The sequence below is a fragment of the Symsagittifera roscoffensis genome, chromosome 5 (assembly GCF_963678635.1).
Source record: "Symsagittifera roscoffensis chromosome 5, txSymRosc1.1, whole genome shotgun sequence".
In the NCBI taxonomy this organism is placed as follows: Eukaryota; Metazoa; Xenacoelomorpha; order Acoela; family Convolutidae; genus Symsagittifera; species Symsagittifera roscoffensis.
The window spans coordinates 43335726-43350881 of record NC_087066.1 but is presented as its reverse complement, the minus strand read 5'-3'; the positions used below and the strand labels follow the sequence as shown (position 1 = coordinate 43350881).

The 15156-nt window shown below is 36.1% G+C and overlaps 1 protein-coding gene across 1 annotated transcript; it reads left to right on the top strand.

Annotated features, from left to right (window-relative positions):
* Positions 1–232: 232 nt before the first annotated feature.
* LOC134846418 (cilia- and flagella-associated protein 157-like) lies at positions 233–12121 on the top strand. Its single transcript, XM_063863766.1, has 8 exons — positions 233–653; positions 2471–2717; positions 3076–3239; positions 3523–3698; positions 4303–4469; positions 8898–9116; positions 10977–11234; positions 11681–12121. The coding sequence occupies exons 1-8, from the start codon at positions 504–506 to the stop codon at positions 12010–12012; spliced, it is 1713 nt and encodes a 570-aa protein (XP_063719836.1). The 5' UTR covers positions 233–503; the 3' UTR covers positions 12013–12121.
* The last annotated feature ends 3035 nt before the right edge of the window (positions 12122–15156 follow it).

Here is a 15156-nt window from a genome sequence, read left to right as displayed (position 1 = left end):
ACAAAATAAAACGTGAAAATAGTGGCTTTGTCGCAGACAGGCATACGCTGATGCAATTTTCCAAGTCCGGACAAAAAACCGTAAGAAAGGTAACCCGAGAAAAATATTAATTTGCCTGCGTTTGAGCATATCTTTTTTTGATCATGGACTGTATCATCAAACCAAAAAGTAGAATAAATTCACCTGTTTCACAAATCTAAACGCATGCACGTGCGTTTTTGAAAGATATTTTCTCAATCAAAATATCCATACACTTTTTAGTCGCTCACTGTTAGTTATTGAAGACTATACAATGTACATGTTTCTGATAACACATAAATTTAAGTCACATTTGAATGGCCAAAACGGATAGAAAATAGAAATAGAATCGATTTAGACTAACTATTCAAATTGAAGCGGAAAGTCATAGACTTGCCATTCCGATCAGTGGCCATTTATATCTTAGTTATTCTTCAGTGATTATACCTGATTATAACTATATTAATTGACGTGTGGTGGGAGATATGGGTAAGAAGAAGGGAGGGGGTAAAAAAGGAGGGGGGAAGGGGAAGAAAAGTGGGAAGGCCAGTGCCAAGAGTATCCGCAGTGCCATCAGCGACCATAACAAGGACAAGGAGCTGGACGTGAACAGCAAGGAGTTCTGGATGAAACAGGCAAGTCCACTTTTGCACTCAAAAATGAAGATATTTTTTTACCTTTCCAAGCCAAAAACATCTCAGATAATTTACCTCAAAAGAAGGCTCTTTTTCCTTTTCCCCCCCACCTGCAAATTTTTATATTTGAAGTTTCCTTTCACTTTATCCAATTGTCATGAAAATTGGCATGTAGACTAATTAGGCCATGACAAACATATTTGGTCTCCATAATTAACCTTGTAAGACCGCTCGTTAGACCATAAAATTCATGTTTGAGTGAGGTGGGGGGGGGGGAATGAAAAAGAGCCCAAAAGAATATAGAGACAAAGTTTGCACACAAACTTACATTATGGGCTCTTTTTCCTTTTTCCCCCCACCTCACACGACCTTCAATATATTAGTGTAACGAGTGATTTTACGACGTTGAGTATGAAGACCAAATATGTTTGTCGTGGCCTTATTAGACTATATGTAATATTTCATAGCAATCGGACAATGTGGTCAACAAATTTACATGTAAAAAATTGCAGGTGGGGGGAAAGAGCCACATTATGTATATTTTTCTAAAAATTATTCTTTTAACCAGTACCTCCTTTAATTTCTGCTAAAGTACGGTTTCCAAAATGCAATTTAAAACGATTTCTAATGTGATTCGATCAAAAAAAAAATACTCGATCTCAAGAGAAACTGGTTTGAGTATTTCAATTTTAGAACGCTGGTATCACCAAGTTTTCAGTCATAGTTCAGATTTCAAAAAAAAGTTTCAGAAAATGACTCAGGGTCGAGAAAAACTGCAGGAGTATTTTTTTTTCAGAAAGCTGGTATCAAAAAGTTTTGATGTTTTACATTCCTTAAAAAAGTTGTATCGGAAGGTAATCTTATCAAATTACATTTCGATGTAGGCACAGGTTAGTCATGTCATTTGCTTACTTTTAGCATTTTTAACTCTTTCACTCTACCTATCTTTCTCTATTTTAAGTCTACAGCGTAACATCACGCATTTAGCCGTAATAACACGTAAAACAAACATAAAACTCGGTATTTTGAAAGGGGCGGGGGAAACTGGAAAAGAGCCGTTTAATTTTTGAATTTGCCTGATAGGTTATAGAAAGACTTTTAGTACTAGGCTATAAATTAATCGATTGCGACTCTTTCCTACCCCCTCCCTGCGAATTTTTACAAGTAAAAATATTATCTCCATCGTCCGATTGTTCTGAAAAATGGCATGCGGACAATAACCAAGCCATGAGAAACTTATTTGGTCTTCGTACTTAACCTTGTAACCCCTCAGGGTGGAATTTCCATGAGAGAAAAGCCGAATGGGCAAAAAAATCGCCAGCCAATCAGAAATCAGTATTCAAAAAATAAAAAAAGCTATAAAATTGGACAGTTTGAAAAGCAATGATTGGTTGGGAATTATAGTAAAATATTGCTAATTTTAGCAGATTTTAGCAAATTTAGCGAATTTTTTTTTGCAGATTATTGCTTATTTTTGAAATGAATCTTATTGCAAAAAACTTAATTAGCCTAATTTGTATTTGATATTCAAAATATGTCGCAAAAATGTTCGAAGGTCTCGAGATTGGTCGCGACAGTCTAGAAATACCTACTTTTGTCTTAAAAAGAATTAGCAAAATGCTTGCTTTTGGGTCGATCAAAGTCGCGCAAACATTTGGTCGCGCAAAATCGCAAAATGACTAATTTGAGTCGCAATGGTTGGATTATAAGTCCCCGACCTCAAAGCGGTCGGTCCTTCGCGGATCGGAATAGCCCCCAGCGGTTGATTAATTCAGGTCTACCATCAAGTTGTAAGTTAACAATAGTCAATTTTGTAGGTATCTGACCTTGAGCGTCAGACGGCTGAATATCAGAGAACATGTGACCTTCTGGAAGTGAACAACGGGGAAAAAGTGACGAGACTGGAGCAGTTGGGAGTGGAGAAGGATGACATTCACTTCTATTTAGCCCAGAGGCTGCAGCAGAAGAGTGCGGAGCTGCAGGAACTGACTAAGAGGTTATTTGAACTGCAACAGGTCAAAGACCAGGAAAGGGAATCATACGAGACACAGCTCCAGTCACTAGGTAACTACAGTTCAATTTCAAACCCTACTTTAACAAGTAATTCAAAAAAATAGAAATCATAAAAAAAACTATATAGCAAAGAAATGCATACATACCTTAAATCACAAAAGAAAATTTCTTCTCCGTAAAAACTGAATTTGATGGTGAGATCCAAACATGCAGCAGCTGATTTGAGAGGGTGGGCTTCGGGAAAACCGTGGATCCGTGCCAGCAAAATTTCACAATTTTTTCAAGCTATTTAGAAAACTAATAGAAAAACCAAAACTTCAGTATTGAGCGTCAGTATTGAGCTGTTTTTCAAATTTGAGAAGAGCGCGTTTTTGTTACTCTTGAAAAGTTCAACAGTTGGTTCATTCAGAGACGGAGTACCACGAGACTAAGGTGGTTTTGAGTGCGGAGGGGGAGAACTTGAGCAACAAACTGGGCAGCATGAAGGAGTACGAGGTGCAGAGGGCTGAGCTGATGGCCAAGTTCGACAAGATAGAGGCGGAACTGAACCGACAGCTGCAGGAACAGCAGAAGGTATATATCAAATACATAGGGCCGATCAAGGGTTCTCTCAAAGAGTGGGTGGAAATTTTATCGACTCCTATTTTTTCTAAAGCCAACAATTTGAAATTCAAAGCGGCCACCGTTGATTTAACCATAAGTTAGTTAAACACTCATAATTATTCAGTTATTCAATCATGCTGGAGTTTTTTTCGTGACTTTTGCAAAATAAAAGAGATTTTTTGTGGGTTTTTCTTTGATGGCGAAGTGCGATCGAAACGGTGTCCTTTCAGAGTGTCTTAGGTGTTGCTTCTAGGTGATTTATGAGCTGGAACGCCAGATGGTGGTGGACAAAGACCGGCTGCGGAAGGAGGCGGCGGACAAAGTGTCCAATCTGGCCACTGAGTTCAGGAAAGTGTCCGACAAACAGATGGATGACACCAACAAACGCGCACTCAAAGAGAATCTCACCCTCAACAAGAGTCTCCAGAGGTCAGTCGCAGTCAGTATTACCTCACAAATGTTGGTGTAATAACGTCACCAGCATTATTACGTCAATAACGCCATATATCGTTGGCCTTGAACTCTTTCATAACACCTTCATTTTGGTAAAATTTTGAAAATTCGATGGATTCATCGCTCAATTTTTTCGCTGATTTTTTTGTTGTTGAGACCTTCTGTTAATTTTACAATACCAAGTACAACACGTTCATGCGAGGCAACAATTCTTAGCCAAGAAAATTATCAAAAATATTTTTAACCAGAGTAGGATAGAGAAACTTCTCCGTAAAAAACTGAGGAGCTCGTGTGTTGTTTTGCTCCTTTCCTTTGTGAATAAATGATCCGAATGTGCCGGATTATACAATTCCATACAATGAAAAAACTAAAAAAAAATGCAATTCCATATTATGAAAAATGCTTGTCATGTAATACGCATACGCTTTTCCAAACATTCCATCCATTTACAAAAAAAGGTGATGTAAATTTTGTGACTAGCTTTTTCTATAAACTATCAAATCGCACATATTTGGTTTCTTATTTCTCACGAGATATTGTTTCTTTCTTTTCATCAAATCTTCGTTCTTCTGTGGTATAGGTACTCGGAAAGGACTGTGGCGTTGATAGAGGAGAATGACGCGTACAAGTACAGGGCCAAGCAGAACAGACTCTTGGCTGAGATGCTCGAATTCAACGAGAAGGAACTAAGCAAGAAGTTCAACAAGAACCTCCAACAAATTCGAGTCATGCTCGACAAGAGTAAAGGCAAGCAATACAGTTAAAAGGGGGGGGGGTAATGTTGTGGCGTCACACAAGCGAGGGGGAGAGAAGAAGGGGCGAGCTAGATATAAATGGTGTCTTCGGACTGATTGCTTGGTCAAGGTAACGGCCCATCTACGCAATATGATATATACTTGAAATTTTGAGCACTGCCAAAATAACCAAAATGGCATTTTCAAAATGCCAGGAGTTAAAAAGATATAATTTGGCCTTCTTTTCTGCGCCACAAGCAAGAATATGAAAATTTAGAACAACAATACTGATATTCAATGAATTTGAACTTAAGACAGCATTGTGGAGACAGAAAATAACATAAGTTTTTTCAAAAAAGTTATTTTGAAAACAGGCTTGAATTTTTTCCTGGAAGTCTTTCAGTGAAGTTTAAGCTTCTAAGACAAGATGCTAACTCCTGGTAGTTCCTTCGAAAGGAACTTCGACAGTAACTTCACAACAAAAATCAGACAAAATTATTTCTTACATATCAATAAGGCCCTTAAATTTTGCATCAACGTAAACACACTAAACACACTAAGTAAACACTCTAAACACACGTACATATCTATTAAAACGGGGGTTGAGAAATAAGACGATAAGCAAATTAGACGGAGGTACTTATAGGGAAATTAGACGATTTTGCGAAACTGCAATTGTGAGAAAATAGACAAACGTGAGAGAGATTAAAATTGTTTGCAGACAAATTGCGTGAGAAAATAAAATTGTTTGCAGACAACAGTTAAATTTCAGTGACCAAAAATTTTGCAAGTCAATCATCCATAATTTTAGTGAATTTAAAACTCTCTGGTAGTTTTCGGATTTTTTAATTTTATGTTAATTTAAACCAATTGTTTTGTTGGTTTTGACATTTATGATCTTCTTGTATTTATGAAACTTGACTCTTAAGAAAAAGTTTTGTTGGCCCTTTCCTTTTCATAGCTTTTTCGTATAAAATGCGCGATCTGTAAGAATGTACATTTCGTCTACTTTCGTTTTTGTATCATCCGTCTAATTTGCTTATCTTCTAATTTCCTAGGCCCCAAAAAACACTTACATACTACTCATGAACACCCTAAATATCTTTTTAAAAAACAGCCTTACAAACAACGATGCCGCTATGTCTATTTTGCTGCACCGGTTGGTCTTGATTTTGCTCATCCTGTATTGCGTTAACGTCTGTGGATTTACACAGATTTGCAAATTGACCGCGTTTTGTGCTCCAATTGTTGATTTCGTCTTAAGCTGGAAATTGCTGCTGGTGTCCGTGTCCGAACGGATTTCCACACTTGAAGCAGAGTTGTTTTTGTTCCGATGTCGTCCTTTGATAACCTTATCTTAAGAAATACGCTCGTCCTCGTCCACTTAATTGATTGTTTCTGTAGTCGCCGCGTCTCTGAAAGTACCAAATTAATTTTGAGTTCACTTCTCAGCTTGGTCCTCCTGCAGATACCGTTAGTCTATATTTTCTTATCTGCAACTGATTTTTTAGTCCTTGTTCCCTGATTCCATAGTCGAACGCCTGCTCTGGCGTTTTATTTTTGGCCATAAGGTCTGTTTGATTTTCTTAGGATATGTTCTCCGTAAAAAGGTCTTCATAATTTCTACTTCTAGATCACCGTACTGGCCAGCCACGCACTTAATGTGTCTTTTCTTCAATAGATCGGGTAGACCTCAGTGCTAAAATTTCAGCGTTTCTGTTGAATTGTATTTCCCAGTAAAAGCTTCATATCAATCGAAAATGACATTTCACGGTTTAACCAACTGTGTGGTTAGCTGACTCCAAAATTTTCTAGTCGTAGTTTTCTGAATCTTCATTTTGGGTTAGTTTTTTTGACTGAGTCGTATATGCGTTTCGCTTCTAGGCAGAGCTATAAAAATTGCGTACTTTGTTATGGGACTCGTCACATGGTATGCTGCTGGACCAAAATTATCGATGTGAATACATTGCTTTTCCAATTATACTTTTTGTTCCTGGTTTCTGTGGTTGCAGTCCTTGGCTTGAGTGTTGTTTCACGGTTAATTTGAAGTGCATACGCATACAACGGCTACTGTAGTTTTCTCGCTGGTGGTAGATTTTGTAATACATTTTGGAGAATGATACCGCTTTTGCGTTAATTCTCAAAAATATTTGTTGATTCCTTATTTCCCACTCGGTGGGTGGTTCAACCACGGTATTTTTCCAAAATGGTGAAGTACCTAGTGAGTTGTTCTGAACTGCTGGCTGCGCCATGTACTACTCACGAGATAGCGTGATAATAATCGGTAAGCAACTAGACATAAGCCATGCGTTGACGAGAAAAATAAGAGAAGAACGAATCATTCAGAAAATTCATTCAGTTAGGCTTAGGTCCAATCGAAACTGACATCGAAACATTTGAAAGACAGAGACCTGTTTTGACTATTTTATGGAATTCAGTTTTATAGGTGCTTTTTTATAATTACTCTTATAGGTTCAACTGAAGGTGTTGATCATTCGTCAGTCTGAAAAATAATTTTGTTTTAGTAGTTGTTATTCGTCAGTCTGAAGTATAATTCTGTTTCAGTAGTTGTTGTTCTTTTTATTGGATATCATATATATCCGTATGGATAAGAAGTTGCGTCAAGAAAAATTTAACAACTAAACAAATGTAACATATCAAGGCCCTTCAATTTTTTTACCATCTAAATTATACATGAAAAATTCTATATAACTACCCATGAACACCTTAAAGTTCTGAGTGAAATACTAGCCTTACAATAAAAGTACTGAATCAAAGAAACTCCCATTTTAACAAATTGATTATTTAATAGGGCTTTCAAAAAAATTTCGAGATTTTCCTACCAAAGCAACTGTCAAATAAGCAGACCAAGTGTAGCTGTCAAAAATCTGATACTGCTTTTGTTTGGTTTTTATAAATTCGCACTCTCTTAAGTAGACCTCTATGTAGCCCTAATATCACAAATATTTAATTATGTACACCTTAAGTCCATTTTCATATCCACTTTTTAAAATTAGGTCAAGAGTCTTTACAAACAAGGTATGCAACCATAGAAAACTTGCTTTCACAAGTTTGAAAACGAAATTTCTGTTACGAGAAATAACTTTTCAAGGCTTCTTCTGAAACTTTCAATGCTTATTTCCAGGAGAAGATTCAGGTTTTTTTCGAGGGCGGGGGGCAGATTTTAAATAAGTGCTATTTTAAAAAAGTTTTCCTAAATCGCTGTAAAGAACCTGTCTTGACAAAATGTTGTGCGCCGCTGGCAATTTTTTGACAAAACAGGCCGCAAAACTTGTTTTTAGGCAATTTTGTGGAAAGTTTTGACACCGTATTAGCTTGCTCCCTTGTCCAATATAGTATATATAGACGCCAAAGGTGCCTTTAGAAAACGTTAGGGTCGGTCAGCCGAAAATGGATGCCTTAAAATAGTACCAAAGGGGGTAGCCATGTGGTGAGATCGTAAGGTTTGGAAGGGTTTATTTGCTGCTTCTTCTAATGTAAATTAGATTCTGGAAAAAAAATTAAGCAGAAGTTAAGGCAGAAATTAAGCAAAAAATTCAGCAAAAAAAATCAAAAAATCAAAAAAAAAATTTCTTAAATTTTTTTCAGAAATGTTATTTTTTGTTGTATATGTTTTTTTTTTCAATTACGCCTTACTCACTAAAGTTAAACGCGTCTGTATAGTATTTTCGTCTCACCACTTACCAAAGGTTACACTTATTTGAAGATGTAGCGTTTTAATTTCGGAACCTGCTATTTTTGGAGTTTTGTTGATTTTTTCAAATCTCAAGTGCAGCTTGAAATACATGTAAGCAAATTAGGACTCAAAATATATCAAGACTAAGTACATTGTCAAAAACCTTACAACTCTTGCTACACAAGTGTCAAAAAATGTCAAATCATGTTTGTTTGTATTACTTTGGGCGGCGGTGTTAGGGGGGGGGTGGAGGGGGCAGTCGTGTATGAGTTATAAATACTTCTAGGCTTCGACTGAGATATTTTGGATGGTAACTACTTGGTGAAACTGAATAGTTAATTTTTTTTTTCGGCGCGCGCTCCTCTTCAATATTAGTATACATCGGCGCCTTTAGAAAAAGTTCCTTTAGGAAAACGATGGGGCCCCTTTTGGTTTTATTTTATGACATCCATTTTCACCGACCAGTCTTCAAATTTTCCTAAAGGCGTTTTTTCTAAAAGTTTCAATGTATACTAAATTGATAGTGGGGTTTCGAGCATCCGAGCTATTGATTGAGAGGCGGAGACGAAACTACTTAAAAACAGACCAATAGACACCTGACAACGGGTCTGTTGATTCAATGGCGATCTCCCACGTTGTGCTAAATATAGTAAACTGTCATTTATAGTGAACTTTGTATATTTTCCGCCTGAACATAATTTATATTGATTCACCGCCGATACTTTACTGTCCGTTTTGTTTCAGGAATGGAGGGTTTGGTGCAGGAGTACGAGGCACAGAGTAAGGAGCTAGAGTTGGCCATAGAGGAGCACAGAGAGAGCATAGTGGGCATGGAGAGGGTGAGAGAGAGACATGACAGGGCAGAGGAGGTCAATGAGCAGCTGAGAGAGAGGATAGAAGAGATCCAGGAGACTAATAGACAGGAGGGGAGAACTAGAAGGAAACTGGAGGCTCTTCTACTCGGTACGAAAGATTCCAATTTTAAGACTATTTATCCACAAGGGAAACAATCAACAAACAAGGTTTCAGCTCTTCGCGGAGAATCGTTGCTGCACCCCTGCTTAAGAACTACATCCAATTGATTTGGTTAATTTTCTGAGCTGGGTAATGTTGCTTGATGCTACTGGGTAATTTTTTTGGAAAAAAAATATATTTTTTTAATTAAAAAACTATTAAACTGACAAAAATTTTGGCTCATTAAAAGCTAATAAGAACTTGATCATTTTTTTTTTGATTGGAAAAACAAAACAAATATCAAAAATATTTGAAGTTTTTTTCTGAGTTCGGGAAAATTTGAATCACTGCAAAACAGAACACATATGATTTATCGCGAGCACTCTCTGCATAATTTTTAACGATTCAAATTGTCAATTTTGAAAAAAATGTAAGCTTTTTTCAGATCAACTCGAAAAAGTTTTGGATTCTCGTTCTAGAATCAACTTGTATTGATCTTACACCTAGTTTCTGTTATTTTTTGTCTTTTTCGACAGAAATTTTGGGATGGTTATCTTGCAAGATTCTTGCAAGATAGCCACCTTCTTCCAAGATTCTTGCAAGATAACCTCCATCTTGCAAAATCTTGCAAGATAACCTCCATCTTGCAAGATCTTGCAAGATAACCTCCCTTGATCGACTAGGGTCACCATCAAAGACATGTTTATTGAATTTAGCATTAAAACTCCCTGATTCATTCCACGGGGACATATCTCCATGGTTTTTTGAGTGGGAACAGTTTTCAAAAAATGAAAACCCCGATTCCCACCAAAACGTTAACCCGATACCTCCAAATTTTTTAACCGATACCCCCCAGAAAAGTAACTTGACTGCATCAAAGTTGGGGCCACCCAACCGCTTGTGCTTCAAATTCACAAATTTTGAGAACAAAAATATCATAATAATTATTAAAAAGAAGTTTTCTCAAAAAATGCCAGAAAATTGTCATGTTATTGCTATATTAATGTTTAAATTGTATAACTTTTGAAGATCTTCTTTCATGTCGAGGTGAGTTTGAAACTGTATGGTTTGAAAAAGACATACTTAAGGACTGTAACTCTCAGTTGAGGAAAGTCTTGCAGTGAATGCAGTTTGGGTCTGATTGATTAGAAGTGGCGGCTATTTTAGGCGAAAACTATTTTAGGCGAAAATAGAAGTCTTAAAATTAGGCAAAAATTTTGATAAAAAAAAGTGTAGATTTTGCAGAAACTGTATGTGATTACTTATGTCATTTCATTGCTACATACAAAATACACGTAATATTATTCAAACAGCAAATCAACGTTAAAATAGTGACATGTTGCGAGCTTGCCAACAGAGGACTCTTTACGAAAATTAGAGGCGGTTATCGCGACCTTGAACCGACAAACGGCTTTGTAGTCTTTAACCGCTTCTTGTCAATGTCTTCTGGAAAATTCAGGGGATTTTGCTTTAAAAAAAAACAGAGTTATTATCAAATAATTCGCCTAAATTTAACACTTTTATTTTCGCCTAATATAATTTTCGCCTAATATACACAGCCCCGATTAGAAGATACTATAGATAGATGTTTTGCTCTTGATCTTCAGTTTTAAAAGATACCCAATGATTGATATTGCTAGAATCTATCTGGTTTGGCTTCAACTCTTATTACTTTAGAGAAATTTAGATGTTGGTCAAAATCGGGGTCAATGAAATTGTACTAGAAAAAAATCCTCTGAAACTTTGGCAACCAGTGTTTGGCGGACAAGGAAAGGGGTCGCTAATCCCGCTCCCCCTTAACGCTGCTACTGTTAAAGGTAATATATGATACATGTGACATGAATATAACTAGTTTTTAATTTTTGTCAGATACTGCCAAAGCAATCAAACTGAGTTTGCCGCCTGACCCGTCCAAACGAGAACCGAATACAGTGGACTCCAACCCAGATGAAGAATCAGCTGGAGCCTCCTCGTCCTCGGCTGGCCAGAGGGAAGTGTTGATTCACCACCTGATGCGTATTTTGAACTCTGCCTCCAACATGGGGGTGGGGCCTCAGGCGGCGGAGTTCCAAGTGGAGAAGCCGACTGTTTATACTACTATCAAGTCGCATACCACCATCGAAACTAGTCAGTTCAAAAAAACTCGTGAACAATATCAAAAACCTATGTGGAAAAACAATTCTTTTTATATAAGCGGGGAGTTGAACAGCTCAACATGACCAAATTTCGGCAGTATCTATATTTGTTTCAAACACTAAATATATATAGTTAATTCGAAACTGTTAGTAAATTTAGCGACCACGTTGAGCTCGTCATTGCTCAAAAATTGGTTTTTATTTGTTTTAAAATGTTTTTGACGTGATTCTTTGAGTTGATTGTCATATACGGTACAAAAATTCGGCGAAAAAAGTCAGAAGTTGTTTTCTGTTTTCGATTCGCTTGCTAAGTTTGCTAGTGTAAGATTGATCACAACACACTAGCCTACTTTTGAGTTTTGCGACGTCCGAGTTTAGAAGTTCTAGTTTTTCACACATTGATAAAACTCATAGAGAACGATTTTTTTTGTATTTCAGACACCAGCAACGTATTCGGAACAAGAGCTTCGAAGCAGTATGCCGGATACAGAGGAGGTGTTTTGGGTCTGGTGCCCTTACCTGGGTCCAAACGTGCAAGTGCTACTGAGTTCAAGACAAGACCACGCGACTCTGTTCTCTCTGCAACTCGGAGAAGCACTGTAGCTGGACCAGAGCCAGTTTTGATGCGATCCATAGCTTGTCAGACAGTTTCTGTACCCAAGGCTATTTTCATGGCCAGAAGAAAAATCCAGACAGACGATGCAGATAACAAAGTTACTTCTGTGAAAAAAATTGAACCAATCAATTTTCATGCTCCACTCAGGACGTAATTTTTATCCATCCATGAAAGAAGGAAAACATGAAATGGGATCTTGTTAACAATCCACTATCCACACACCCGCTATAATGCGAATATCAACCCTCAAAATGATCATTTATTAGCTCATTTACTAATTTTTGAATTTTTAAACGAATCTAGTCTTTTTACATTTGGTGGGAAATTATTAACAAGATCCTTTAAGTGAAGTAGATCCAGAATTTATTAAATAAACTATGTTTGAAAATAATTTTATTTTCATTTTAAAATCCTTTTAATGGTTTCTTGAAATTAATTAATAGCGTATTGACTCAGAAATAAATGCTTGAACGTAACATAAACCATAGCTTATTTCCTATTCAAAAAAAAATTCCTCAAAAAATGGATTTTGGCTTTTTCCGTTGGCAATTTTAGATATCCTAAATTGTTTTGCCTCTGGTACAAATGTGAATGCAATTTCAAATGTTTTGACAAGTATCCTCAAATTCTGTGATGTGTAATACGTATCTTATGTTTTCTTCCTCGTCAGTTTCTTTTGGTCAAAAAAGTAATTTAAAATATTCAACTTAGACGAAAAAAATTCTAGAAAAAATTTGAAAAACGGAATAAGTCTGAAAAGTTTTACAATCAGCAGGATATAGTATGTTTAAGGTGAGACTAAATGCTATTTCCATTTTTTTTTTTTGCTTTCAGTTTGGCTGCAAATATGTTGATTTGGTCCTAAGCGCTTAGCTAGCGCTCTAAAGCGCTGTAAATAATAAGATGATAAGAAAGAAAAACTGATTTTCAGTTTACACTTTTTCTAAAAAATTATTTTCTGCAAATCGCAGAGAATTTAGCATGAGCTGCGAGCAGCCTGTTTACGGATAATCAGTCCCATATATTCTGGACTGAGTAATGTCATTGAGCTAAACTTTTACTTGCGAATTTCGAACAAAAAGAAGAAAATATGCTTGGGGTTGTTTTTTTTCAGACCAGTTTCAAAAAAAAATTTCTCATGAGCCTCAATCCCTGGAAATACGTAAGCCCTGCCAGGCGCTCTTACCACTATTTTATCCTGGTTGTCTGGTCAATTTGAAACAATTCAAACTAAGGTGGTCGTTCAAAATATACATGTAGAAAGTATCACGCAAACTATATCACGCAAACTATCTCAAAAATCATTCCAATCCAAATGGAAACAAGACTGCTCGTATCAAGGCGAAGCCCTGAATGTTCCGACTGCCTTTTAAGTTTTATGGAACAGTAGTAACATGAAAAAATAAATGCAAAAAAAAATAGAGTGAAAAGATTTTTTTTTTTAATTTATATATTTTTTTATGAAATCATCACCCCACACGCCATATAAAAACAAAAGAATAGATGTTGCTCATTGTAACAAATCAATTATGGCAAATAAGCTTCTTTCAACCAATTTGGATCGATTTCTAAGGATTAAATTTCCGATTCCGTGTTATTAGCGCGAAACATATCGCGCGTTAATTGTCCCAAATTGGCCAAAATGACAAACTTTAAACCCCCGTAACTTTACGAAAAAAGATCACAGGTGAACTATCTTTTCAAGTTTAAGCTTAGGACACCCATTTATTTCACCCATCAAAATCTCATAGTTGAATTTCGAGTCAGATGCGCGTGAAGTTTTTATAACTTTTTACAACAAAATTCTTTCGAGGGATCGCCATTACAAGGGTCGCCAGCCTTAACCTAATGTTTTTTAAATCATTTTTACATTTTTTGAGATGCTGCATTAAGTACAAAGTGATTTAAATAGCGTCTAGAAATGTAAACTGTTTTGACTAAACAATCCTATATTCCTGCTTTTTCAAAACTAAGCATAGGCTTCTATTTTTAAACTCAGGTCATTAGAAATTATTAAACTACACAAAAATTGCTGTTTGATAAGAACAGATATTACGAAAATGTTTTTTTTATTATTATGATTTTTTGAGACGCTTTGGAAAATTTTTTCACTTTCTTCACAAAATATAAATTTTCTCAAATACTACCTTATCATTTTTTTTAAAAATGGTACCAAAGGGAAGTCCGCCCACTACCCTTTATGACCTCATTTATTCCCTGCGTTCTTTTTTCCTTACCCTACTTTCTACAGCCTTCGAAAAATTTTGAAAATTTATTTGAAATTGTCATAATTTTGTAGAATATTTTGCTTTTTGAACCAATTAACTATCCTGAACATATTTGTCCTTCATATCTTACAAAGAAATTGACTCATTTAGCCGTAATAACATGCATAAGTTTTACGTAAGGCGACAATACTTGAGATGGGGGGGGGAGTAAGTGAAAAAAAGCATACATTTGCATCATATTCTTAAAGGTAGCATAAGTCCTAAATACTTTTTATTTACCTCCTCGGTATATATTTTTGGCTGATTTCTATGGCTGCACTTTGGCTGGCTTTGATTACCGGAAAAACTAGTCTGTTTGAATCTCCATAGGTATGATTTTAACGGTTGGTTGGGGAAGCGTGGAAGAACCAGCTGCGTATTAATAAAACCAGGGGTAAGTCTAGGATTTTCATAAAAACCAGCTGCGCATCAGTAAGACCAAAGGCAAAGTCTAGGCCCAAAATTAGTATATATTGGCGCCCAAAGCTTATTTAGAACATTTTTAGGAATATTCAGCCGAAAATAGATATAGCACATAATTGTACCATTGAGCGTGAAAGAGGTGATCCTTTGTTCTGGAAAGGGATCAAACTCCTTGGGGGAGTCGAATTTTCGAGTATATTCAACTTTATATCCAGCTCGCTTTTCAATTGAAAACTGAATTATTTATTAAATCATGATACTTAATAGAATTAAAAATAGAAAACAGTGGAGATCTATTAACCAGAAATTATCATTTGGAGCTGCACTTACATAACAAGATTAGTCTGTCGCTCTATAAAAAATGCCATTAGTTGAAAGAAATTAAATCAGACAAGTCTTTTCTGGGGGGTTGAAACAAAATGTTCTGCTAACGGTAGATAAATATGTGGTTATACCAACCTTTGTGCAATAATTCAAAAAATAGGTTTTGGTATTGGCATAATAGGGCACTGATGAAGGAAGTCCGATTCACACAAAAAGTTCAAGAGTCAAGAAGAATAAATCGATTTTCAATAATTCTGAAAAATTTTTAACGCACAAAGTAAATT

Coding starts and splice junctions, on each gene's coding strand:
- LOC134846418 (XM_063863766.1), top strand. CDS start 504: ATGGGTAAGAAGAAGGGAGGGGGTAAAAAAGGAGGGGGGAAGGGGAAG. Junction 9,117..10,976: donor ACTGGAGGCTCTTCTACTCG/GTACGAAAGATT, acceptor AATTTTTGTCAG/ATACTGCCAAAGCAATCAAA. Junction 11,235..11,680: donor GCATACCACCATCGAAACTA/GTCAGTTCAAAA, acceptor TTTGTATTTCAG/ACACCAGCAACGTATTCGGA.